Genomic DNA, 25898 nt, shown 5'->3' on the forward strand with positions numbered 1-25898 from the left:
TAGGACCTTTAAAGATTTTCGCGGGATTTTTTTGGCCCCAACCAACTTGCCATAAATGCATTTTGAACAATTAGTAGTCAGCTTGCATTATATATTCACCACCCATCTTTGTTAGGTTGCTTCCCCCTTCTTGGGCTTTAAATGTCTTGTTTTCCCTGACGTTGGAAGTACCTCGCCTAATTCATCGTGATGAGCTAGCAGCCCGTCAGAGGACTGGTGGGTGCATGCGGCAGTGCCTTCCCACAAAGTCGCGTGTGGTTGCTTATCTTGAAGTCATTGGGGTTGTCTCCCTCCCTGAACGGATCAGCCTGGAAGGTCCGGGTTGTGTCCAGAGATGGTTGATGTTCTGTGGTGATGCCTCCCAGGCTTGTATGAGGACTCCCCCTATTTGTCAAAAAAATGGATGGTCCCTGCCCTCATGCCCGGGACATGACAGCAGGTGTGATGTCATAACCACGGCAAGATTTCAGGGTGACCAATGCGCTGCGTTGATGCAGGTGTTCTGAAATCCGTGTGCGTCTTGTTGATGAAGACAGCATTTGAGGGGCTTCTCGGCTCAGGGCCGTGACGCACAGACCAGGTGCTCGGGTGGATATCCGGTCCCCCCACAGGGTGGCCGGCTTTGAGTTTGGGGGCTGCTGACCTGGCGATTTGGGACTCCTGGCGGCCCGGCTGCTGCTTGTAAACCCTGCCCCTTGGCCTGAAAAGAGAGCAGCCCCAGCGTTCAAGGGCTGTGCTGGGGAGGGTGCGGGAAGGAGAAGCGGCTGCCCTGAGACCCCTACCCGCACCCCCGCACAGGTTGTCTTCTGTGTCAGCCGGGGCTCATCTGCTAGGCTTGTTCTCAAATTAATCTTTCCCGTTGTTAATTCTTATGCCAAAGAATCTTTTTAGGAAACAAAACAAGGAAATGTTCTTCCCTTTTGGTTTCAGTTTTCCGAGTGGTATTTTCAAGATACATCAACCTCTGCCGTCCCCTGTCCCTTGGGCCCTGACCAGTGCATACATGTGTTTTTATCATTTGTCCTTTGGAAGTTCAGTCACTGTGAAGGGGCTTGATGTGCTTCTGGCTTTTAGAGGTGGGTGTGTTTGGTTTCTGCTTCAGATGTAAAAGTCACTTCTCTCAGGTTTTCCGTAAAATCGGGATTTTCTAGAATTTTGAGTTTTATTATGATTTTCTTTTGAACCACTCTTAGTTTGAAACAGGGGTCAGCCAACTAAGAGGGCTGCCGCCACTGCTGTTTTTGTCAATAAAGCTTTATTGGCGTTCGGCCCCGCCTGGCCCGTGCAGAGAGCTGAGGCCACACCTGTGCTGTCCACAGCAGAGTGGAGGGGTTTGGACTGAGACCAGGTAGCCTGCGAAGTCGAACATATTTAGTATCTGGCCTTTTACAGAAAAAGTTTGCCAACCCAGATTTGAAACAAGTAATTGGAATGAATAATTCTTAAAACCTGAAGACTTTCTGACAGCCAGCAGGGTGAAACGCTAAAACGTAATGTTTATTTGACTGAATTTAAAATGCTTTTAAAATGACTAACTCTTATTTCAGTACTGTTTTCACGGTTGAGGTGGTTCTGTTGCTTCGTAATTCAAAGGCTGACTTACACGTGTCACCTTCAGAAGGTTGATGCCAATTACGTAAACGGGGTGAGGTTGAACCCGAAGAGTCTCCAGGGAGGTGCTCGTCACCGTGAAAACGTGCGCATCAAAATATTGACTCAGTGCCAGCTCTAAATGGGCTTCTAGAAATAACTGACCTCCAGCTCTTCAGAGTTCGCCTGCTGTCACACTTGTGTGACAAGATCATCGGAAGGGCACGGAAAACCTCTGCGTCTAACGGCAGAGGCCGGAGGAGCCTGCATGTCCGTCGGGGCCGCCCTCTGAGCTGCCGGGTGGGCGGCTGCCCAGTGGACACAGAGCCCTCCTCCTTTCTCTGCTGCTATGACAGCTCGGGCGTCGGGCGGGAAGGAAGCGGAGAGGCTTGGACAGCCGGCTTCATGGCCGCATGGCTCCCCGGCCCAGGGGAAGCGACGGGAAGGTAGGTCTGCAAGGAGTGGCCACGACACTTCTCACAAAATGACGCCTTGAGACCCTCCCAGCTTCCCCCCCTTGCCGCGATTTCAGCCCTCCCTCCTCACGCCACAGTAGCAAGAGTTGGGAAGATCTGTTCAGGTTGCCGTTGTTTTTTTCTGAGGGAGCTTTTATTTTCCCTTTTCAACTTTCTGTTTTTGAAAATTTTTTCAAATCCTCAGTAAAGTTAAAAGAATCGTACTGTGGACCCTTGGGTATCTTTCACCTGGCTTCACCATTAACATTTTTATCATAAATGCCAGAAACGCCCGACTATAAGTTGCACCCACCTGACAGTTTTCCCCTAAATACTCCAGCACAAGTGTCTCCTAGGAATTCTTCTCCATGGCCCCAGTGCCATGGGCACGCCTGAGAAAATGATAATTAATTCAGAAATACCCTCTAATATATAGTCCACATTGAAATTTTCCTAACTGTCACCTAGGTCTCCCATACCGCTGTTTTTTGATCCACAAAGATCAAGAAGTCCCGTTGTCAACTGTGGGAGCATTACCTTCTTTCAGTGAATGATCTCTAAACCACCAGTGCCCCAGTGGGATGCACTCCAAGAGCCCACAGTCCCCTTCAAAGGCTTTGAAATCAAAAAGAAAAAAATTAGGCTGCCGGCCCAGGCGTTTTGGTGTTGGTTTGGTGACAGAGACACACAGGATTTTCCGTCAGGCCCATAGACAGTTGGAGTTGCATTTGCAGCAAACCACAGATTGGTGGTGGTGGCCTGCCGGTGGCATCCCTTGGTCTCAGGACAAGTCGTCAGATCCTCCCATTGTTCCGTGTTAGAGCATTGGGCAGCAGCGGAACTCCAGTCCTGACGCCCGAAATGCAAACCTGGAGCCAGACTGACAGCACAGGAACTGTCTCTACTGCTTTCCTGTTCTTGAGCTTCCTCAAGATGGCGCTCTTCACAAGATGCTTGCATTTCCACGCATTTGTGTTTTAGGGGCAAAAATGAAACCTTTTCTTAACTGCCTTGAATGGAGACAGACAGTTTTTTTCTCTTTAACGTGAAGAGAATTTGAATCTCCTTCCGTAGTTTGTTTTACTGTTTGTGACGACTGAATGTTTCTTTCATTTACTTTATTTTCCAAATATTTGCTAATCTGAAGGCAGAAGATTTTGGGGTTGCACTGGCAGGATAATGTCCATTTAGCAAAAAGGCAGAAAGCAGTTACAACAGCAGTTGGGCAGAAAGCAGGGTGTCACCAACAACACTGGAAGCTTACTGTGTGTGTAACAAGCGTACCCTGTATGCGTGGTTTTTTGTCAGCCATGTATATTTTAGGATGATGTCAAAGCCTGCCAAAATCTCGATGTCCGATTTTAACAAACATGTTGAAAAACTACAGGCTCTATCTTGGTTCCTTAGAGCTTACTCAGACCCAAGGAGAAAATGCTGGAATGGCATTTGTATTTCTTTTTGGTCCTCCGACGTAGGCTTCATCTCTAGTCTGCCATGCCACGAGGGCATTTCTACATTTATATTCGTAAAGCAGGGATTTTAAAAAAAAATCCAAGTGGTTCTGAACAGAGATAGGCAATTTCCCCTAGAGCTCTGGGTTTCATTTTCTCTTTAAAATGGTGTTAAATCTCTAGCCATAAACTAGCAGCAGACTGGTGCGTGGACCAACCTCAGTGCCTTGGACAGGTTTGAGGAATGGCCTGGGAAGGAGGGCCTTTTATGTCTTTGGCTCTCCCCTGCATAGGAAGAGTCGATTTGGGTGGCTTTTTTAGATGTATGGATGAGTTGTGTTGCTTTTGCTTTTTCATAAGAATGTTTGAAAGTTCTCTTAAAATCCTCTATGTAGTTCCTTTCATCTAGCAGGCTCACACATTTAAAAATAGTCCCAAGTCCTATCTAAAGAGGTTTCAGTCACTTCACAGGCAGGAAGAACACAGCCGTGTCTGCAGGGAGGCAGGGTGGCCCCGTGGTCATTTAGTTCACAAAGCGAGAGAAACGTGTGGTGGACGATGCCAGGCAGGAGAGGCTTGGGGACCGGAGCCCATGTATTTATAACAGGACACCAGCTCTGTAACGCACCTCTCAAGAAGAATCTTGGCCACAGAGCCCTCAGCCCATGGAAGCCCCTTTAGAATCCCAAGAACCACCTCAAAGGATGCCGGGGGGCAGGGCGGTCTGTGCTTTTGAGGACGAAGACTTTGGGGACCGGCTTCCCCTTACGCTGGCTGTTTTCTAGATAAGCCCTGGCTTGGGATGTGCGGTGGGAGTCTGGGAGAATTGTAGGCCGAGGGGCTCCCTCCTTCAGCCGGAGCCCCACCCACCTGTCACTGATACAAAACCGGCTCTCTGTGTGTCTGCCAGCTCGCGGGGTCACCCCACATCTGCGCTCGCCGAGCAAGAAAGCGTTCCCTTCCTCTCGGGTTTAAGCAGCAGAGATGGGAAGGTGCTGGCGGGGCCGCAGCCGGTGCAGAAGCCCTGGCCCCGCCGCCCTGGCTCTCCCAGTGGCCAGACAGGGTGCTGGCGCCCACCTCCCCTCACGAGTATGTTTGAGTGGATGGGTTATTAAGCCCTGGGGACAGTTTGACACAATTGCCCCTGTTCCCCTCTGCTAGAGGCACCGCCCCCGTCTTGGTCACAGGGGTGTTTCTTCAGTCGCTGCCATCGGCAGAGGATCTCTGTGCCACAGGGGCCACCTTGCAGTTTTCGGAAGGAGGGTCCAACTTCTTGCACACCTCAGAGCTCCCTGCCAGGTCCGACAGCAGCAGGTCCGCGCTCACTGCCCTTCTGTCAGTGTGGAGGGCTGGCTCTATGGAGCAGAACGCGGTAGCGTGTGCCGGCTCTCTTGGCCTGACCTCCCGGGCAGGAGCTGCTGAAGGCCGAGCATCTCCAGACCTTCCCCTGCCCCCCTCCCCTGCCCCGCGTTGCTGGCTTTATTTACATTGAAGGAAAATTGTCTTTTTTGCTCCCAGTCCTCTGCAGAGCAAAAAGACTTGTCGGATTCGGGAGAGGAGCCTCGGGGGGAGGCTGAGGCCCCCCACCATGGCACGGGTCACCCCGAGTCAGCTGGTGAGCATGCCCTAGAGCTTCCTGCCCCCGCTAGCGCTTCAGCCAGCGCTCCTGAAGCCCAGCTTCCTCCTTTTCCACGAGAACTGGCAGGGGTAAGTCCACCTCCACCCGGCATCCCATGGCCCGGGGCTCCCAACCCAGACTGGCCCCTTTCCCTCCGGGCCCCTCAGATCCACACCCCAGGTTGTCAGCAGCTGATGATAACTGAAAAGACAACAAAGGCCCTCTTCAGCTCCCTTTAATTCCTGCTGCCAAAAAGTCAGGAAAGAGGAAGTCCCCTTTTACATTGAGACTTTTCTAGTTGGGGGAACATTTACCCATAGCCAGAAGCTAGTCCTGGTTCCTGAAGGAGGCGAGGGGGCAAAAGAGGTATTGAGTAGTGGGGTAGAACCTTCCACAGCAAATTCGGCCCCTTCTCCCTCCCTCCATTTTTCCTTCTCCTCTCCCTGAATTTGGGCATTCAAGTTCAGTTATCTTAGAAACACGAAAGGCTCCGGCTTCCTTGACCTATAGGAAAAGGTGTCTACCGCAGATTGCTTTGCAAGAGTGGTTGTGTTTGGACTGTGGTTGGGCTGTGAACTGCTTGTCTTCAATCAAAGCAGGAAGAAGAAGAGACTCTTCCTTTGAATCCAGAGGGAATCCCTTGAGCCCTTTATCTTTGTATTCAGAAGGCTTTTGAAGATTATAGGTGGAGAAGATTGTGAGCTCTCCAGAACAAGAAATGTCTTGAGTTTTTGGAGTTTGATAAATTGGGAAAGGTAAACATTAGCCTACATTCAGGATCGAAAACCTCGTCGTCTCGGTACCTAGTGACAGAGACCCCCATTCTCATGACAGGGGAAAATGACTTTCAAGAAAACAGAGGATCCCGCTCTGCCACACTGAACCCTGGGCAGCCTTGCAGGGTGTCACAATCCCAGGCCTTACCCCAGACCTTTAGCGGTTCCCTGTGTCCCATCACCAGTCTCCTGTGTCCTTAAGGAAGCCGCTAAAATTCTGTTAGAGCCACCTGTTAATTCCTGGGATACGCAGGAATAAGTGATACTCAGCCAAGGTGAGGTTGGAGCCAAACTTTAACATTCTGGAGGAATCCGTGTGTGGTGGGAAAAGAAGAAACAGGCTTTCCCTGTGTGGGGCGGGGTATGGGGGAGTCCTGCGTGGCATAGAAATGGGCTTGGGGTAAGGAAGCCCACGAGAGGTTCCGGCCCGAGGGGCTTAACACCAGAGAGTTCTGGGAGCATAGTCCTCACACGAGGGCTGATAGCAAGAATTCAGAGGCTTTTCAACTTTTGGGGTTGGAGGCAGAGCAGCTGCTGGAACCTTCTCCCAAATTGGGCGTTATGAGTTTCATGCCTTGGGCCTTTGCAGGTACATGTTTTCAGTTCCCTGAGAACAGATGATCTTTGTGCGGATCTGCCCAGGAGACTGGGCCCTTCTACTGCTGCCTGGGTTGAAAAGCACGGTTTACGGAGCATCTCCCGCTGAAGAGGTTGAGGGTTTTCAGTCTAGGGTGGCAAACAGTAGAGGCTGTGTCACGGCAACTGCCTTTCCAGAAGCGAGGCTCTTTCGGGCCCCTTACTTCTGATGACCACTTGGTGAGACGGGGCCTGTGCAGGAAGCACCCTGGGGGCCTCGCCTTCGGGCTGTGGCCGGTCCAGACAGTGATTTCTGAAGCCTGGCCGGTGGAGCTCGGCTCCTCAATTCTTTTGGACTGTGGGTCAGAGACTCTAATTCCGAGACATTCAAGCAGTGCCCCAACTGGCAAATGCAAGGTCAAGCGCAATGGCAGGGAGCCTGGGGATGGTTGTTACGTCACGTGGGAGAGAGTCGGGGCTGGGGGAAGCAGTTTCTGAGTGTACCAGCGTCGTAGCCAAGGCCATGCCCGTGACGTGCACGCGCGTAACTGTGGGGATCCCAGTCCCGTCAGGAGTCGCAGCAGCGTGACCGTCACGTCACCTGTGGCAGCTCTGAGCCAGCGGGGATCCCAGTCCCGTCAGGAGTCGCAGCAGCGTGACCGTCACGTCACCTGTGGCAGCTCTGAGCCAGCGGGGATCCCAGTCCCGTCAGGAGTCGCAGCAGCGTGACCATCACGTCACCTGTGGCAGCTCTGAGTCAGCGGGGATCCCAGTCCCGTCAGGAGTGGCAGCAGCGTGACCGTCACGTCACCTGTGGCAGCTCTGAGCCAGCGGGGATCCCAGTCCCGTCGGGAGTCGCGGCAGCGTGACCATCACGTCACCTGTGGCAGCTCTGAGCAGCCAGGGCTTTCTCTGCCGATCAGGCATCCAGGCAAAGCAACCTTTGTTCTTCAGGTCAGTCAGGGCATAGATCAAGGCAGATGGAACCTGAGCCCAGCTTCTTCCCGGCTCAGATGTCTCTATGGCTAACTCGGACTAGTCGCTTTTGCATCAGAGCAGATTTGGAGCTTGCTCTGTGCCACACTGGAGTTCAGGAAACGCCCACATGTTACCCGACAGGTCCCATCCCTCACGTTTAGTCTCTTCTTTATTCCACGGTCCCTTGAGCGAGTGTAAAGCTGCAAATTCTTTATAATAAATAGTGGCTCGCTGAATTGTTGCCTATAAAGGGCCCTTATTGTCTTTCAGTCTCATCAGAACTCTGGCCATTGAAGACTCAGTACCAGGAAAATGTCTCAATATATCAGACTTCCTGGCTCTCACAAGGCAGCTTGAAGGAGACCAAACCACATCCAGATTAAGTTGTCCATTTGATCTGGAGAGAGTGAGCGCTCCCAGTGCTCACTTGGAGGCTGGCTGGAGTCTACCAGACTGAAGCTCTGCATCAAGGCACTGCCGAGCCTGAAATATGTTTATGAGACCCACCAGGAAGCTTAGAAAGAGTCTGGACCCAGCCCCTCATCCTCTGGCATCTGCACAGGGTTTGACCCTCGTTCCGCCCTGCCCCTGCCCAGCATTCACATCTTGGGAGGCCACCTCTCTTTTTCTTTTTTCGATGTCTGCCTTTTTGGTAAGAATCTCTGAGCTGGTTCCCTCAGTTACAGAATAAACAGCAGTGAATCTGCCTGTGGTCCACATGAAGGCAAGGACACCCCTTAAGTGACTTTTAATCCCAGGCGTCCATTTTCCTGCAACCCCAGCAGTGGACTTTCTAAATTTTATTTATTTATTTATATTTTTTATCTTTGGCTGCGTTGGGTCATCGTTGCCGTGCACGGGCTTTCTGTAGTTGCAGCGAGCGGGGACTACTCTTTGTTGCGGTGTGAGGGCTTCTCATTGCGGTGGCTTCTCTTGTTGAGGAGCACGGGCTCTAGGTGCGTGGGCTTCAGTAGTTGTGGCGCGTGGGCTTCAGTAGTTGTGGCGCACAGGCTTCAGTAGTTGTGGCGCACGGTCTTACTTGCTCCACGGCATGTGGGGTCTTCCTGGACCAGGGCTTGAACCCGTGTCCCCTGCACTGGCAGGCAGATTCTTAACCACTGCGCTACCAGGGAAGTCCAGCAGTGGGCTTTCTAACTGGGCCGTCCAAATGGGGAATCACTGAGTCCCAGGCAGGCCAAACGGTGTCTGGCATTTTCTGGAAGGAATTTCCCTGACATGGTGTTGCTTTCTGGTCTTTTCCGGGAGGTCAGGAGGGCAGCACCGTTCATTCCTGCTCACTGCCCATTTGTCTGTGTCTGTGTCTGAGCTCCGTCCCCTCCTCCTGGACTGGCCTGGCAGCCTTGTCCTCTCGAGGCCACGCCAGGCAGCCTCATGAGAGCCATGTTTGGGAGGGGGGAGGGTGCAAGCCTCAGCAAAGTGAATGATCGTAATTTTATTTTTTCTTTACAGTCATAATTGTATTTATTGATTTTTAAATTTTTTATTGAAATATAGTTGATTTACGTTGTGTTGGTTTCAGGTGTACAGCAAAGTGATTCAGTTAACGATTGTAGTTTTCGTTGTTTCATCCTTTACACCAAGATCGGAAGCTTCTGACACCTGTGGTCCCATCCTGGGTTAGGCGTTCCCTCCTATTTTGTACTTGGCAACAGGGACTTATACGCACCTCACAGAATGAGCTGCTTCCCCTGAGGTTCCAGTGTCTTCTGAGGGGAGAGGACTATGCTGCCTGTCCCGCCCGCTGGCGGGACTCAGGCCACCTTGCAGCGCGCAGTCAGCGGGGGCTTGCTCGCTAGGCCGCAGCCTGGCCGCCGTCCACTTCATTCGTTCACCAGCGCCAGAAAAATAAGTTGAAGTGTTCTCTTTGGTCTTCTTTCTCTTTGGCCTCCTCATGTAAGTGTTTGTTGGGCATATTTTCGTCATGGCATCCTTAAAGGGCGCTGGTCCCAGCGTCCCCGGGGTGTCATTCTGAAGCCCCAATCCTTGAGTGGTGGCTTCTGCTGTGGGAAGAAGCAGAGGAGGAAATGGGGCTTCCACACCCTGCTCTGTCCCCGCTCCTCCCCAGAGGCGCAGATCCTGAGAGCCTGCTCTTAAAATCCTCCTCACAGGAGTCCCTGGAGCAGTGGCTCCTGAGTTTTGGCTGCAGCCTTCTGGGCTCCAAGGAGTTGGGATTGCAAGGCCTGACTCCATGTGTGTCCCAGGCATTGTTCTAGACTGACCCCTGAAGAGCTGTTCCCTTGGTGGGGGCGAGGGGTGGCCCCCAGACCACTTTGACACGGAAGACGTCCTGACCCCCAGGCTGCTGTGTCTGAGGACAGTGTCTGTGGAGCTGGCATTGGCCTTGTGTGGGTTGAAGGGGAGCTGCCGCACACCAGGCCTTTTCCTGCTTTGGGGGAAGACGGCATGAGGCAGCCAGGCCCAGACAGCAAGCGCAGGCCTTCCCCGGCAGGAGCAGGGGGGCAGGCTGCTTCTCGCACGGGCAGTGGTGGAGGGTTTTTAGCTGTCAAGTAGGCTCCAAAGGCAAGCAGAAATGACTTCACTTTGCAGTCTGTCTTCCTGCTTCCTTGCCCTAGTTCCTATTCAGGAGAGTTGTTGACATCACTTTCCTCACTGCTTCTGAGTTGGCTGTTTCAGACCCACCAGGAGGTTCCAGCAGCTTCTGGAAGGTCCTCCCAGTTGGGGAATCTTCCTGTGCTGTCCTTTGCAGGCCTTAGCCTCCCAGCTTTTCCAGGACCAAGAGGAGGCCTGCCACATGCCTGTGGGGTGGGTCTTAGAATAGACTCGGAGCATGGATTTGAGGGTCTCCTGGGGTCAGGGGTCTAGGAGTATCTGATCTTGTCTGGCCAGGTGCCCTTTCTTTTCCAGGTCACCAAAGGGGCAGTGGCGGAGGACAGGCTCCATTTGTGCAGTACTTGCTGAGCATCTGTTGTGCAGTGTCCTGGGTGTGGGGTGTATGAGCTGTGAGCAGAACAGACAGGGTAGGGCCTCATGGTAGCAGGAGACAAACAACAGATGGACACATTAGATCACATCCAACTGTGATGCACAAAACAGGGCAGAGGCCCGAGAGAACCTGGAGGGTAGGGTGAGGAAGAGCTGCTCCTGCTTGCTGGGTGATGATGTAGCCCGTGAGCAGGGGTTCACCCTGGAGGTGGTCAGGGACAGCTGTGCAAGTAGCATGTGAAGAAGGAACACTGAGGCAGGAACAGGGTTGACATGTTCAGGAGACAGGAAGGAGACAGCAAGGCTAGGGTGTGATGGACGAAGGGGGCCCAGTGCTGCAGGAGGCCGCCCGGCCTCTGCAGTCCTGGGCCCCAAGAGGCGGGGCTGCAGCCCCTGAGGTCTGGGTACTTTTCTGGAGAAAGGCTCCTAGCACCCATCAAATTTTCAAGGAGACCGAGATCCCTGAGAGGTTTGGGGTGTCACTGGCAGAGGCGAGGAAGTTAAGTGTTGTTAAAAGTGCCCCAAAATACACGAAGCAAAAACTGACAGAATGAAGGGAGAATAGACAATCCAGTACATTGTTGGAGACCTCAGTGCTCCTCATTCATGTTCAGGTGCTAGAACGTCCAGACAGAAGCAGGACGAGGACAGAGAAGACTTCAGCAGCTGCAGGGTACATGGTCCTCTCAGGGGCATGCAGGAAGCTGCAGGATGGACCACTCACTAGGCCACAAAACAAGTCTCAGTAGATTTAAAAGGATTGAAATCACAGATTCTTCTCTGACCACAATGGGATAAAATTAGAAATCCGTAGCAGAAGGAATGCTCGGAAATTCACACATGTGGAAATTAACCTAGCTAGCCAAGAGGAAAGGCGGGGGTCCTCTTGAGATTGAGGTGACAGAGAACTGTCCTCCCCAGCAGCTGAGAAACAGGACGACGCTCTGGCCTCACAGCTTTTGGGTCCGTTGCTCTGTGTGTAACTTGGGGGACACATGCCTTGGCAGCTTCTCCATGGCCCATGGAGTGCCTGGAATCCGGCTGCTTCCACTGAACACAGGCCAGTGAAGCCCCGCTGTGTGCTGGGGCCACACCCTCCTGGAACTTAGAGGCTAGAGGGGGACCCTGACACTGACCCACGGCTGGAGTGAGAGCCATGGAGAAGTGCAGGGAGCGGTGAGGCCACGGCCTGAGGGGTTTTCGTCTGGGGGGCAAGGGAAGGGACGGTGTCCGTGGGTGAGGGAGCAGTGTCTACAGAGGCAAGGGGCTGGCCATTTTCCAGGTGCCAGAAGTCATTCAGGAAGCAGCGGATCCCACAGGCCCCAGAGGCTGCCATGGGCAGGTTTGGGAGAGTTGAGATGCTTGTTGAGTGAAAAGGTGGGGGGTGGGGGGAGTCGAGGATGGGACTTGAGGGCGAGGGCTGGGCTGGGGATGGCCGGGCCTGCTGTGGAGGAGTAGGAGGGAAGGGCCTGGAGCCTGCACCTTCATGGTGTCACCCAGGGCAGGGGAGCATCTGAGAGGAACACCCGATGTTCTGGTGACATGGCTCTGTTCTGTCAGATGCCAGCCTGGGCCCTGTAGAATGACAGCACTGCAAGAGCGCCTCTCTGGGTCCCCCATGCTAAGACCCTCTTCTCTGCTCCTCCAAGGGTCCCCTGGTCCCTCACCTGGCTCTCCAACCTTCCCCAGCACTGCCCCGAAATATGACATCCTGAGGGGGGTGAGCTGGCTGGGACAGCGTGGCCTGTCCATTTGCGAGCCACGTGGCACTGCCTGCTTAGCCCACTGACCCCCTGCACCTCCCTCCCTACGGAGGAAGCGCTGGCCCCGCCATTTTCCAAGCGAAGAAGTGGAAGCTTGGGCCAGTGAAATAATTTGCCCCGTGTTTCAGGTTTAGGACATGCAGAGCTAGGAGAAACTGCCTTCGAGAGCAGGATTCAGTGCCTTCATGCTCTGAGCTCGAGCCCTGGCCACTGTTTTGCACTCATGTAGAGCCAGCCTGCTGGACCCTTGGGTATTTTATTTCATTTTGGGCCCCATGATATGTTCACATATTGAGCCCCTGTTGTGTTCCGAGGGTTTCGCGTTTCCCAGGCATTTTGGTGGATGGTCTCTGATGGGGCGGTTGGGGGGGAAGGCCAGGTTGGGGTCCTTTTCTTACCATCCAGGCTCTCACTGTCCTTTAGGATGGGTCTGCAAACTCTGCCCCCCGCCTGTTTTTGTCCAGCCTACAAGCTAAGATGGTGTTTTAAAGGATTGTAAAAACAAAATAAAGAATATACAACGTGTGGCCCGAATGGGGCCTGTGAAGCTGAAAATACTTTCTGGCCCTTTACAGGGAAAGTGCCACCCCAGCTCTGGGAGGTCCCCCGGCTTCTCGTCTGCAGTTTTCTTATTTACAGCAGTTACTGCTTTTACACACGGCTTTGCAGCTTGCCAGGCACTTCCCCATGCATCATCTCATTTAATCCCTAACAGCTCCTCGAGACAGGTGGTCCTCCTTTGGCTAAACTTGACTCCTGAGGGGCTTTTCTGAAAAGAAGCAGATTGGCTCCCCTGCTTGCTCTTAAACCGGTGACCCGGGGGCGGGGGTGGTGATGTTCACCCTTCAGAGTTTCCTTTTGGCTGCTTAGTTCTGAAGAATCTCATGGCCCTGAGAGGGGATGTACAGCAGGGACTGTGTATTATCCCACGTGGGGCGGGGGCTCATTATAAGCTTCCTAATTGCTCGTTCGCATTCTAAAGTTAAAGGCTGTCAAGGAGGAGATTCTTCAGCCGCCTTTCACTCTCAGCTGATGATTGTTCGGTGGGTTCTGCGGTCTGAGCTGTTGTACCTGGGGATTCTCTTCTGAACACTTTGGCCCAAGGCTTCAAAGCTCTCGGCTGCTCTGGAAGTAACAGCCCACCTTGAAACAGTTCCATACCATGGGATGTGCCAGGGCCAGGAATGGGAACCACCATGACCCAGTGTCACGCAGCCAGTGTCACGCAGCCAGTGTCAGCGGTCCTGCAGCCCTTCAGGGTGCAGAGAGGGTCGCTTTCCAGCTCTTGGCAAAGTGAACTTGGCCAGATCCAGTTTCAGTGTTTGAATTGGGGGGCTGGGGTGGGGGAACGCCAGTTAGCTGTACCCGGTGGAGAAACACGGAAACTGATCCTGTGCTGGGAACGCGTTCCCAGCCGTTAAGAGGATTCCTTGGCACGAGGCCTGGTGAGGCAGAGGCGTGACGGTTCATGGGGGATTTTTGAGCATTAGGTTGAAAGCCTGTCTGTGACCCGGGTGACTGAGCCCAGGCCACGTGCCCTCAACGCTACATTTCGGGATCCATTTGTGGCAGAAGTCAGGAGCTGCCGGGCCCTGGGCCGCGCGGCCCTCTCTGACCGCCCTTACATGTGTTCTTGTTTCAGAGGTCAGCCGGAGGCTCCAGCCCCGAAGGTGGAGAAGGTGAGGAAATCTCTCAAATGTTTCACCAGTTTTGGTTGTAAAAGCGGAAGCAGCCTGATTTTTCTCCTCCTCCTCATTTTCTGTAGATTCTGACCGAGAAGATGGAAATTACTGTCCTCCCGTCAAGCGAGAAAGAACATCCTCTTTAACGCAATTCCCGCCTTCACAGTCAGGTAACAGTTGCAGCCCTTCGTTAGACGGTGACAGCACCTGTGTTTCCATTCCCGCTGTTCCCCTCCAGCACCTCACACCCCTGTCTGTCCCCTGTGCACATCCCGTTAGAATTAACTCAGTCTCCGTCAGGAGTGAGGCTGGAGCGTGCCCGAGGGTAGCACAGGTGCCCCCGTCTGGAGGGGTGAGACCTAGTAGACTATTAATAAGCAAGGCTTGCGAAGAAATCGTCCCTCTGAAAGGGACCGTCAGGGCCTTGGTCGGGCTCTGACCATTAAGCGCACGTCCACCTTGCAAGGCCGCTGGCTATGTGTTGACTGAAGGTGGGGGAAATGGGGTGTCCTCCTGGCCCTTCAGCCATGTGGCTAGAGCCCGGTGGGCCAGTTGAGAATCCCAGGCACACACACAGACAGTACATAGGAGGGAGTCCAGTGGCCCCAGCAGGCACTTTGGTGGTGGAATACCGTGAGCTTCCCGACGAGGGGGCTTGGGGGAGCCTGGAAGGGTTGGCCAGGCTGGGACCCTGTCCCTGTGGTTGTGGCTGGGCCCAAGGGCTTGGAAGCTCCAGCCTGGTGCCAGGTCTGCACACACACACACAGGCCAGCAGACCAGCTGGTGGACACAGGCTGGTTCAGGCAAGAGGCGGGTTCCTGGGGTAGAGGGAGATGCTGGGACTACTTAGCAGGGGGCTCTGCAAGCCTGGGGACACCCCTGCGCCTTGGAGGGTAAAAGCTGCGGCAGGGTTCCCCACTCCCGCCCCCGGTCCTGGCTCCGTCCACTCTGGCATCGCCCCGTGCTGTATGCGGTGCTAGCTTACAGACACTCTCCAGTTCCCCAGCTTGAAGCTCATTCTTGGGAATTCATGTAAAACATTTACAAGTGTGAGCCCTAAGGATATCACTTTAAGGGAAAAAAAGACACTCCTGGAAGCTTTGTTTCTGCTTCCAAGAATAATGCAAACGTCACAGGAATGTACAGTGTAGAAAGTGAGTGTCCTCTTACGCTCATCCCTGTAACACTTAATTTCACGCCTGTTCCCTGAACACTTGTTTTGGACATTGCCTCATCCTTTTTCACAACTGCGGGAGACCCCCCTGAATAGAGGCACTGTCGTTTGCTAGCCAGGCATTGAGGAGCTATCCGGGCGGTCCACAGTGCAGGCTGCGGTTACATCCTTTTTCTAAGGATCTCTGCACGCTTGTCACGTGAGCCTTACCACAGGAGGAGGGAGCATCCACTTCCTGGCCGTTGATCGTACTCCTTCCCGCTCACTGTCCACTGCTGAACCGCACTTTGTGCATCGAGAAGGTGCAGCGGAGAAGAGAGGAGGTGGTTTGTGCTGTGACCGTAGGCTAAAGGGGTAGAGGACCAGCAGGCGTTAGCCCTCTCCTCTCGCGCGTCACCACCTAGGGGATGCTCTGCGCTCAGCCATCAGGGGAGTGGAGCCACAAGCAGTCCCACGTTTGGAGGCCTTTGCACTGCACTGTTTCCACTTAGCTAGCTGCCTTCTGTCCGCACAGTTAGATCTTCAGCCCCACTGCATTGTTGCCTGGCCCACAACCTGGGAAGCAGTTGATTTTGTAAGATCCTAAACAGGTGAGGGGAGGGGGTCTGCAGCCAGCCGAGCCCCGACTGGTGACAAGGAGCAGGGCCTGAGGCTTGGCCCCAGGGGAGACTCGGAACATCGGGTGCATCCACTTCCCTCCTGGCTGCTCCCACAGGGGCACAAGGACGAGGCAGGTGGCCACAGCAGGCCAGAGTCAACTGCTAGGTATCAAACAGATTCAGGCTGTTCCACTGGACACCCACCTTTCTTGTGCTTTAGAAAGAGTCCCAGGGTTTCACTTTTACTGGGAGTTGCCAAAGGCCAGGTTCACAATGCTGACCCCCCTTCCCCAGCGGTGGGGCCTGGAGACGACCCCTCAGGTGGGAGAAGTGATCCTGTGCACGTCTGCCCTGCCTACTCACACTGTTTTTCCTCTTGTTCCCTCCCCTGCCTGCACCTCCTTGTTGACAGTATCAAAAAACAATGTTTTTATGCCATCCACCTTCTGCGAGCCATCTGCAGGCAATTCTGACTCAGAACCAGGTGAGCCCTCGCGTCCCTTTACCTTTCTCGGCTGGTCACTGGGGGTTTCCTGGGATGAAAAGCAAGGTCTTAATCGGGAATGGGTGGTTTGAAGGCAACCTTCTTTTTCAGTTCCTAAATGTTCCCCAACTCTTCACTGCACAGATTTGGAATCTGGTGTGAGGCAGGCTTCATCAGCCCTTAATTTCTGTTTCTACAAGCAGGGCCTGGTTACAAGGAGTTGCAAGTCCTTTTTTAAAAAAAAAAGAGAGAGATAAGCAAAAACAAAAAAAAACTGTAATGAAGTATACTACCCATTTTTCAAAAGTTTGCACAAATAATACATTTGTATCATTAAAAACTCAGAAATACATAGAGTAAAAGAATCCACCTCGGGCTTCCCTGGTGGCGCAGTGGTTGAGAGTCCGCCTGCCGATGCAGGGGACACGGGTTCGTGCCCCGGTCTGGGAAGATCCCACATGCCGCGGAGCGGCTGGGCCCGTGAGCCATGGCCGCTGAGCCTGAGCGTCCGGAGCCTGTGCTCCGCAACGGGAGAGGCCACGGCAGTGAGAGGCCCGCGTAACACAAAAAAAAAAAAAAAAAGAATCCACCTCTCCATTTCCCACGCACTCTGCCATCCCAATGGTAACCACTCTGAACTTTATGTAATTTTCTAGACCCCTTCTCTGCGTATTAAATTCTCACATGAATTAACATTACTTAGATCTGTTTAGATAAATATATTTAATCAGAGCCTTAAAATTTTAAGGAAAATAGCTTGATCCTTTCTGAAGAATGTGGAGCTTTCCTTTTTTGGTCTCTCACTAGAGATCCAGCCCCAAGATTTCCTGAAGGCTTCTCCCATGTGGCTGAAATTCCTCATAAAAGATTTAATGAGCGAGTGTAACCATCTTAATTCTGTAACCCAACCTGCCTTATATAAATTCATTGCCGACTTCAAAAGCGCTGCGAGATCAGTCAGTACTCTGGCACGAGGGCACTGTCGAGGGAAGAGGCAAGTTGTTAGAACTTTGAGGGTTGATTGGATGACATTGTTTCAAACAGTTGAATTCATTTTGACTCTAAAGGCAAACTGTTTTGAGCTGACCCCCCTCACAGGGCCTGAAGAGGAGCTTGGTTTGTAGGGGTCCTTGGGAAGACCTGGGCACTGGCCTAGCGAGTCACGTTCTGAACCGCGGGGGCCGTGTCAGCTGTGGTGGGTGATCAGCCACTGAAGCCAGCCCTCGAGCTCTGTTAGGAATCTAATGCTCGCCCCCGAGGTCTCTGAGCGACAGCCCCACTCCCGCTTCTTCCCCGAAACCTTTATCCTGCAGCATTGAGAGCAGGGCCAGCCCTGAGCAAGGCTGGCAACTCGGACCTGCCCCCGAGGCCTGCCACAGCCCGGCCGGCCCCTGGACCCGCTGCCACGTGCAGCGGTGATATAGACTGGCTCAGCCACTCTGCAGAGTGAACTAATTATTCTTAGCTCCTCGCCTGCCTGCCTTTTATTTTTTTTAGCTTTAATTTTTGCGGGAATAACACTTAAGAATGGTAAAGCACTTCTCTGTCTCTCTACCTAGAGACCCCATTCGATTTTCCCGGGGCGTCCCAGTGATGTCCTTCATGGCAAAGGCATCAGATCCTGGCTCACACATCACGTATCTGCAACAGTCCCTCGAGCTTGCCTCGGCTTTTATAACCTTTCAGAGTGCAGGCCGGTTACATTGGAGAAGGCCTTCAACCTGGCTTTCCCGCTGTTTCCCGGTGACTGGACCAACTTACCCTTGGGGGCTAGAACACCACAGAGGTGAAACTGTGTGCGTCCTGTGCACCGTAGCGGGTGACTCACGGTGTCTACTGTCCTGTTACTTGAATAGGGCGGAGCCCGCCCAGGTTCTCCGCTGAAAAGTCATTTTTCACCCTTTGATTAATATTTTCTGGAGAGATACTTTGAGACTCTGGAAAATCTCATTCCGCTTCTTACTTTTTGCTGCAGTGTTAGCCTCCAGAGATGTTTTCTTGCTGGGAGCGGCTACTACTCTGGTGATGGCCGGCCGGGGATTTTCTGCCTCCTGTGGGTCGGCACTCTGCTGGACAGCAGAGCTCTTCTCTGCCACTGCTTGCTCATGTGTTTACTAGAGCCACATGGATGTTTGCATTCCTGTTTTAGTCAGTGGGTTATAATCTGTCGTTATTAGTGTTTACCTTAACATTCAGATTTTATCTTCACCATCAGTTTATTTTAATCATCCCACAGTTGGCTGCCGGGAGCTGCAACAAGCCTGTGCCCCTTGGCCATGTCCACATCATTCTTTCGAGCATGTCCTTTTCTTTCTGTCATAAGGGGTTCCAGGCTCATTCTTCCCTCCCTTTCCTCAAGGGGATCCTGGTTCTGCTTAGTAGAGAGTGGTCTCTAGAGACCAAGATCTGAGTGCTCTGCGTGCTGGTCGCCGTTGGGCTGTCGCTGCTCCCAAGCCCTCTCTGTGCCCAGAGCTGAGAACACACACAGCCAGGAGCACAGACATACGTAGATCTCTTCGCCTACACACACTCACATCTGCACGTGTTTCTGTGCCTCTGCTGTTCTGTCTGCTTGTATAGGTCACCCCCGGTTCGGGTGGGTGCTTCCAGCACCAACAGGGTTCATTGTAGCCCCACCTCCCCCCCTTCCCCCCTTCGTATTTCTGCCTCTTTTCTGACAGTAAGAAACCTGGCTCCCTTTGTCCTCAACACACTTACTCATCGCTCAAGCCCCCGCCAAGCTGCCTTCTCTCAGATTCTTTTTAGCCTGTGGTACACACCAGGTTAAATTCTGATCTGCCTTCCTGGTTAAATCCAGAGTTCCCTCATCACCTGGGTCTCTCTGAGGTGGGGCACAAAAAAGCCTGCTTGCTTCAGTCATGATTCAGAGGACGGAGGCTGCCCCACAGCAAGCTCACGGGGGGCCATGCATGTGCCCTCGAGAAGACATGGGTACAGCGGCCTGTGCACCCCTGTGACCTTGGCGTGACCTTGCACCCCCGTGACGGGCTCTGGCCATCAGGCAGTGCCTCTTCACTGCACCCTGACTGCGTTGCAGGGCAAGTGAGCTTCTGGAGGCCATGAGAAGAGAGCACGTTTGTTTCAGTGAAGACAGGGCTTGTGGCAGGACCTCCAGGGTGCGCCGCCCTGTAAGCACCCTCCCTGCTGCTCTGGGCCCCGCCGTCCCAAGTCCCCGGTTGCCATTGCGAGTATGGCACACACGCCCGTCTGTGTCTCCATTCACCGCAGCATTCAGCATGGATGTCCTGTGCATCCTTGGGGTGGGCCAGGCACTGGGCCCAGTGCTCGGGGTCAGTGGCAGTGACTTTCCAGGCCTGTCGCCCCTGCTGGTTAGCCTGGTCAGCCCCGGGGGTCCAACGGTCAGAGCAGGGCGGTGAGAGCAGTCTCTAGCCCCAGTGTGAACACTGCAAAGCCAGCTCTAAGGGCTTTTTAAAATCACCTGAATTACGAATTTCATCGCAGTTTTTTTTTTTTAATGTTTCTAAATTGCCAGTCATCTTCTGAATAGTCCTGAGCTTTGAAATGTAATTCAGTATTTCCCTTCCCAAAAGGAACATCTGGCAGCATGTCCTCGCCTGCATCCTGTGCTGTCTGGCTCTCCTGAGTGTGGTGTTAACGACCCCTCTACGGGAGAGGCACCAGCTCCACCAGCGCAGGCTCCCCGGAGCCCGTCGGGGTCAGCTCCTTCATGCAAGCTAGCAGTGAGAGTTACTTATTGTAACCTGTTTTTGCCCAAGGAGAGCAGTTTGGCTCACCAACACATAGCCCACAGGAAGAGGGCCTTCCTGTTTAGGAATTCTTTTGGGTTTTTTTGTGGTTTTTTTGGCTGAGTTGGTTCTTCGTTGCTGCGTGCGGGCTTCCTCTAGTTGCAGTGAGGGGGGCTACTCTTCGTTGCGGTGCGCGGGCTTCTCATTGTGGTGGCATCTCGTTGCGGGGCACGGGCTCTAGGTGCACGGGCTTCAGTAGCTGTGGCACGCGGGCTCTAGGGCGCAGGCTCAGTAGTTGTGGCGCACGGGCTTAGTTGCTCCGTGGCATGTGGGATCTTCCCGGACCAGAGCTCAAACCCGTGTCCCCTGTATTGGCAGGCGGATTCTCAGCCACTGCGCCACCAGGGAAGCGCCCCGTTTGGGAATTCTGATTTGATTTTGTTTCGTACCTGGAAGTGTGGGCTGAGCAGGTGTGTTGGTGGCGGTGCTTTTGTGTACAGTTGGAGGATTTCTAGTGTATCTACAGAGTTGTGCACCCATCACCATAATTAATTTTAGAACATTTTTGTCACTCCAAAAAGAGACCCTATGCCCTTGAGCAGTCACTCCTCACTTTGTCTTTCCCAGCCCCTGGCAACCACAAATCGACTTTCTGTCTCCGTGGATTTGCCAGCTCTGGACGTTTCATGTAAATGGAGTCATACACTGTGTGGCCTTTTGGGGTATCTTTCCATTTATTTAAGTCTTTACTTTCTTCCAACAATGTTTTGTAGTTCTCGTGGTTCAGTTTATTCCCAAGTATTATATTCTCTGTGGTGCTATTGTAAATGGAATTGTTTTCTTCACTTTCGGATTGCTCGCTGCTGGTGTGTAAAAACACGCAAGGGATTTCTCTGTCTTGATCTTGTTCCCTATGACCCGAAAAGGGTTTTTTTCCCCCGTGGGCTGGACCTTAGCACAAAAGTGAGGCTGCCTCTGGGGCCCAAAATGCTGCTGTCCCTGGGCTCTTCTGGGGACAGACGTGTCCTATTGGAGTCACAAGCCTTTTTATCCTGATCCTTCTGGTCAGGGAATGCGTTAGACTGTCTCCCCCGCCCCCTGAGATGGGCAGAGTCACCAAGGTGCAGGGATTAAGGGGTCTGTGTGTACTGGTGGCTGAGCTGAAACCAGGCTTTGAGCCCCTGTGTCTGTCAGCTCTGCATAGTCCATCCCAGACTTCGTCCTGAGGGAGGCCCCGCCTCCTCCTCCTGGGCCTCCCAGCGCCCTCATTAGCCGCAAGCACTCCAGGCACATCTGGAGAGAGCCTGCCGTCTGCCACCTTTGATCTTTCACCACAGAAGATGCATCTCAGTTCTCAGAGGTCTGCTGGTAGTAGAGAAGCTTCTCCTGATTACAGACGTGTCCCCCTGGAAAGGGAGCTGGGTCCCAGGGACCAGAACTCTGTGGCTCCCTGATATTCCTTGGGGCCCGCGAGCACAGCTCAGCCTCCGAGCTCTCAGCCCCGGCAGGTAGCTGGGTGGGTGGACTGCAGCTTGACCAGCCCCACACACGCCCTCCAGTTTTCCGTTGCCAGCAGTTCACCCCAGGGCCAGCACTGCCTGCAGCCCTCAGCCTCCTCCCTTACAGACGGGATTGGATGGGCCTCTGCTCTTCTGTTTTAACTTGGAAACATTTTCCCTAGTTCCCCAGGCCCATGGCCACCGAAGCCCAGACCACAATCCTCTTCTGCCCCGGTCCCTCCTAGCTTTGCTGCCCCACCCCAGGCAGGCCCGCTTTTTATTTTTTCTCTTATGCTTGTAGAGGAAAAGAGCAGTGGATTCCGGTTGAAGCCGCCGACCCTGATCCACGGCCAGGCACCCAGTGCAGGTGCGTGTCCGCCTTGAAGGAGGAGCACAGAGTGGCTGCCTTGCGGCCTCGCGTGCCAGTGCGGTCCGGGCTCACTTTTCTGACACGTGAGCACTGGAACACCGCTGGAAAGAGCCCGTCAGACCAGGGAGGTTCTCCTGCCTGTGAGCCCGCTGTCCCGAGGAGGTGGCGGCGAGGGAGCGGGCCCAGCTTTGTGGGTGGCGTTCAGGCTCCGTGCCCGGCAGTAGCTCAGTTGTGAGACTGTCTCTGCTGAGCGATCTGCCCACAGCGTTAACCCTGAGTAGCAGAGCAGCCGCTAGTGAGCGGGGCCCAGCACTCGCGCCATCGAGACACGTCACATCCAACGGGAAGCCCTTGCAGGGTCAGGAGCGTTCTCGTGGTCCTCGCCCTGTATGTTTGGCAGAGGGATTTTCTCAACGTGGCATTTTGAGAAGCAGGTGCAAGGGGTACCTTTACGTGACCCCTAGCAGAGTCCTAAACTTTGAGAGGTGAACTGTGGCTTCGCTGCTTTCCCCTCACCGTCTGCCCTTGACCCTCGAGCCCCACGCTTGAGAACAGCTGTCTCTTGGTCCCCCCTGTAGCATTCCTGTACTCACTGGATTAATTTGCAGACATCAGTTTCATGGGGGTTTCATTTAATCACATATAAAAATAACAATAGCCAGATTTTGTATGTCTAACTGTAGAGAAAATATCTTGGGTTTTTAATTTTTTCAGTATGCATCCCTGTAAAGTCTAGCCCAAGAGGGACATCAGATGCGTTGCTGGGGTGAATTTTTCTGTAAAGTGCCTGAGAGCCGGCGTGGAGGGGGGGGGGTTGCATTTCTGCCCTTGCGGTCGGAGGGCCCGGGCAAACCGACCTCTGTCCCCAGGTCTGCCGAGCCAGAAGCCCAAGGAGCAGCAGCGGAGCGTGCTTCGCCCAGCAGTGCTACAAGCCCCGCAGCCAAAGGTGCTCTCACAGACCGGTGAGTGACTCAGCCATGGCCCCTCCCAGGCTCACACGTCAGGGCACAGCCGCGTCACGACGCAGGTGGCTTTGGCCCCGTCTGCTGAACGCACTGGGAAATAGAGTGCTGGAGAAACAAGCCCTCAAATCCCCAATGAGCCTGGAAGACAGGCAGTTCCACTGGCCTCCTGAGAGCTGGCCCCCCAACCCTGAGCGGCCCAGATGCGTCCCTGTGTGTTTGCAGGCAAAACTCAGTCCTGTATGTCTAAGAGACCTGAACCATATTTCTATTATATCCACAAAGGCTGGGGTTTTCAGTTCATCCTTAATTTTCTTAATACTGATAAACTTTTCTTCTCTTCCTCTTAATCTTTCCCTACAATTCAAGAGCTCTTCATCGGGAGCAAAAATAGTTAATATTTCTGAAGGGTTTTAATTGCATGGAAAATTGTTTTGGTCTAATACTAAACAAAGCCAGATTTAAAGTTGTACATGTCACATAATCTCAACTGTTTAAAGGAGAAAGTGCATAGAAAAAAGACTATTAGTAAAACTAGTTTTATAAAACTCATGATTATTCCCCAAATATATTTTCTTTTTTTTTTTTCACCTAAGTAGTAGTATTTCTAAATAAACTGAAGATTCACATGGTTCTTTGTGGAGTAAGCAGTAAAGGATTCTTTCTTTTGTGAGGTGTTGGTTTGGGGTTTGGGTTTTTCTAACCTAAGAATTTGTGACTTTCAGTATTGATTCCGGATCCATTCCTTATTTAAGAAGGAGACGTTACACTGTCAGCCCAAGTGGTAGAAGGCAGCGGTGCTGAAGGTGGTCCGGGCTGACCTCTGAGATGTCTGCTGTCCTTTTCTCCCCACAGTCCCGAGCAGCGGCACCAACGGGGTCAGTGTCCCGGCAGACTGCCCGGGGGCAGCGACATCGGCTTCGCCTGACAACCCCGCCCGGAGGAGTCCCTCTGACGAGGCGCCAGCACTCGAGGTCCGTCGGCAATGGGGCAGGGAGTGCACCGCACGTGAAGCTTCTCAGGGCCTCACCGGGCGCATGGGCTGTTGACCACTCTGGGCCGTATCCAAGCTGGCCCATGCTAAAGCATCCTGATTTGCTCAGAGGTCTCCATGTGTAACCACAACTGACTGGCCAGGTCACCAGCCCACCAAGAACTCCACAGTTGGTTTTGAGTGAAAGGGGCCACGAGCGGGGCTCTGGCACTTAGGGCCGGATAGCCCAAGGCCTGTTTCGTTTCCACGCACGTAGTCTGTTGGGGCCTTGTACCGCTGTACTTGGAGAGATGTCTCCCGTCCCTCTTCCACAGCCGAGCAGTTCCTCAGGGGTTCATACACATGTGCTACTTCTAGTGGCAGAAGTGTGCTTGGGAGTCCGCTCAGAAATCATTTATTTATTTCTTTTTATTTTTATATATTTATGTATTTGTGGCTGCATTGGGTCTTTGTTGCTGTGCGCAGGCTTTCTTTTTAGTTGCAGCAAGCGGGGGCTACTCTTCGTTGCGTGGGCCTCTGATTGTGGTGGCTTCTCGTTACAGAGCATGGGCTCTAGGCGTGCAGACTTCAGTAGCTGTGGCACGTGGGCTCAGTAGTTGTGGCTCCCAGGATCTAGAGCGCAGGCTCACTAGTTGTGGCACACGGGCTTAGTTGCTCCGCGGCATGTGGGAATCTTCCCGGACCAGGGCTCGAACCCATGTCCCCTGCATTGGCAGGCGGATTCTCAACCACTGCGCCACCAGGGAAGCCCAGAAATCGTTTGTTTTTTTAAAAAAAAGTCTTCCAGGGTTCTGGGATTATATAGGCCAGATGCATATGTTTTCCAGTAGCGTTGCATAGCAGCTGAAAATAAGGGGCATTTAATGAAGAGCCTGCATTTGCGGTTGGCAGAGACGGACTTGAAATCCGAGTTGCAGCAACACATCCAGGGCTCCACGTACGGAGACAGATTGCACCCGTGTGTTTATCTCCACTCTGCCCGTTTCAGCAGACAGGTCGCTGCCTGAGGTTCTCCACCCTCTGCCTCCCCCACCCGCTGCCATACCGCCGCCGGATGTTCAGGCTCAAATGGTGAAAATGAACATCTCCAATTCAATCTTCAGATGTCCCTGAGCCCCCCACCCTGAAACCACAGTTAGTGGAATTGGAAAAAGGAATCATTCCCACAGCATACTGCTTCTCAGAAACTGGTGGCTAGGGCTCTGAGCTGGAGGGAGACCTGGACGTGACCCCCCACCCCACCGTCTCCACCCAGTGTTCCCGGTGACGAGGGCACTGCCAAGACCTCGCCCCTCCCCCTCCCCGGAGAGGTCTGGTCCCCCCCAGCCCTAGGGCGTCTCCCTGGTCCCCCACCCCAGGGCCCGCTCCACAGGATCCATGCCAGGCAAATGCAGTGGTGTGAGATGGCTCATCTCGCTTCTCAGGGCTGATGTGTTGCTTCTTTTCAGTTGTTCTGTTTGCTTGTTTTAACCAGGAGAAAGACTCACAGAAAAATGAGTCTAGCAGTGCTTCTGAGGAGAGCTGCGAGAAGAAGGAGCAGCTTGCACAGCAGGCGTTTGTGTTCGGGCAGAACCTGAGGGACAGAGTTAAGGTATGTGGTCAGAAGGCCGGATGAGCTGTTGACCCAGTGAAGGGATCTTTTTATGCCTCCCCCGGGTTCATTTGCCCGGGGATGGGGAGTGGGGGCCGTGTCTGGGGTGGTCCTGGGCCTCAGCGCCCAGCAGCTGCTTGTTGCGTCCCTTCCGTGCTGTGCTGCTGACTCCTGGCAGCACCCCGGCCGGCTGCCCCCCACCCTGCCCCACCCCTGCCAGTGTGGGGCTGAGCGGTGGCTCCTGGCGGCAGGCTCCCTCGTTCTTCCAGGAGCCAGGCTCAGAGAGGCAACTTAGCCCTGACAGCTGACGTGTTTATAGCCAAGGAGCAAGCAGACATTAGGATCCGATGCTTTCCAGGTCGCCAGAGAGATTTTTCTGTGCTTACTTCAGGGTTTCTTGCAGCACTAGCATCGTTCAGCCCGCATCCTTCTTAGTTGTGGAAGGCCGTCCCGCGCACTGTAGGGTGTTGAGCAGCATCCCCGGCCCCCGCCCTCTAGATGCCAGCAGCACCCCCTCTCCCTGCCCCCAGTGATGACCGCCAAAAGCATCCCCAACGGTTCTGAATGTTCCCCGTGGGACCATGTCACCCCCAATTGAGAGCCATCGCCTTGTTTTTTTCAAGGAGGGCAGGTGGAAAGATACT

At 53.5% G+C, this 25898-nt stretch overlaps 1 protein-coding gene across 10 annotated transcripts in view; it reads left to right on the top strand.

Moving 5' to 3' along the window:
* The window catches only part of RANBP3 (RAN binding protein 3), a 54778-nt gene that overhangs the window by 19068 nt on the left and 9812 nt on the right, over positions 1 to 25898 (top strand). For 4 of the 10 annotated variants that reach the window (XM_024745880.1, XM_024745877.1, XM_024745878.1 and 1 more), the window contains exons 3-10: positions 5015 to 5203; positions 13814 to 13850; positions 13937 to 14023; positions 16039 to 16110; positions 21639 to 21704; positions 22577 to 22669; positions 23525 to 23643; positions 25138 to 25254. In XM_024745880.1, the coding sequence (XP_024601648.1) occupies positions 5015 to 5203; positions 13814 to 13850; positions 13937 to 14023; positions 16039 to 16110; positions 21639 to 21704; positions 22577 to 22669; positions 23525 to 23643; positions 25138 to 25254 (780 nt within the window). Of the gene's footprint in view, positions 1 to 930; positions 2037 to 5014; positions 5204 to 13813; positions 13851 to 13936; positions 14024 to 16038; positions 16111 to 21638; positions 21705 to 22576; positions 22670 to 23524; positions 23644 to 25137; positions 25255 to 25898 lie in introns of all 10 variants that reach the window. The other 6 variants (XM_024745886.1, XM_024745882.1, XM_024745887.1 and 3 more) reach the window with 3 other exon arrangements.

This window comes from Neophocaena asiaeorientalis, unplaced genomic scaffold (genome assembly GCF_003031525.2).
Source record: "Neophocaena asiaeorientalis asiaeorientalis breed wild unplaced genomic scaffold, Neophocaena_asiaeorientalis_V1.1 scaffold357, whole genome shotgun sequence".
NCBI lineage: Eukaryota > Metazoa > Chordata > Mammalia > Artiodactyla > Phocoenidae > Neophocaena > Neophocaena asiaeorientalis.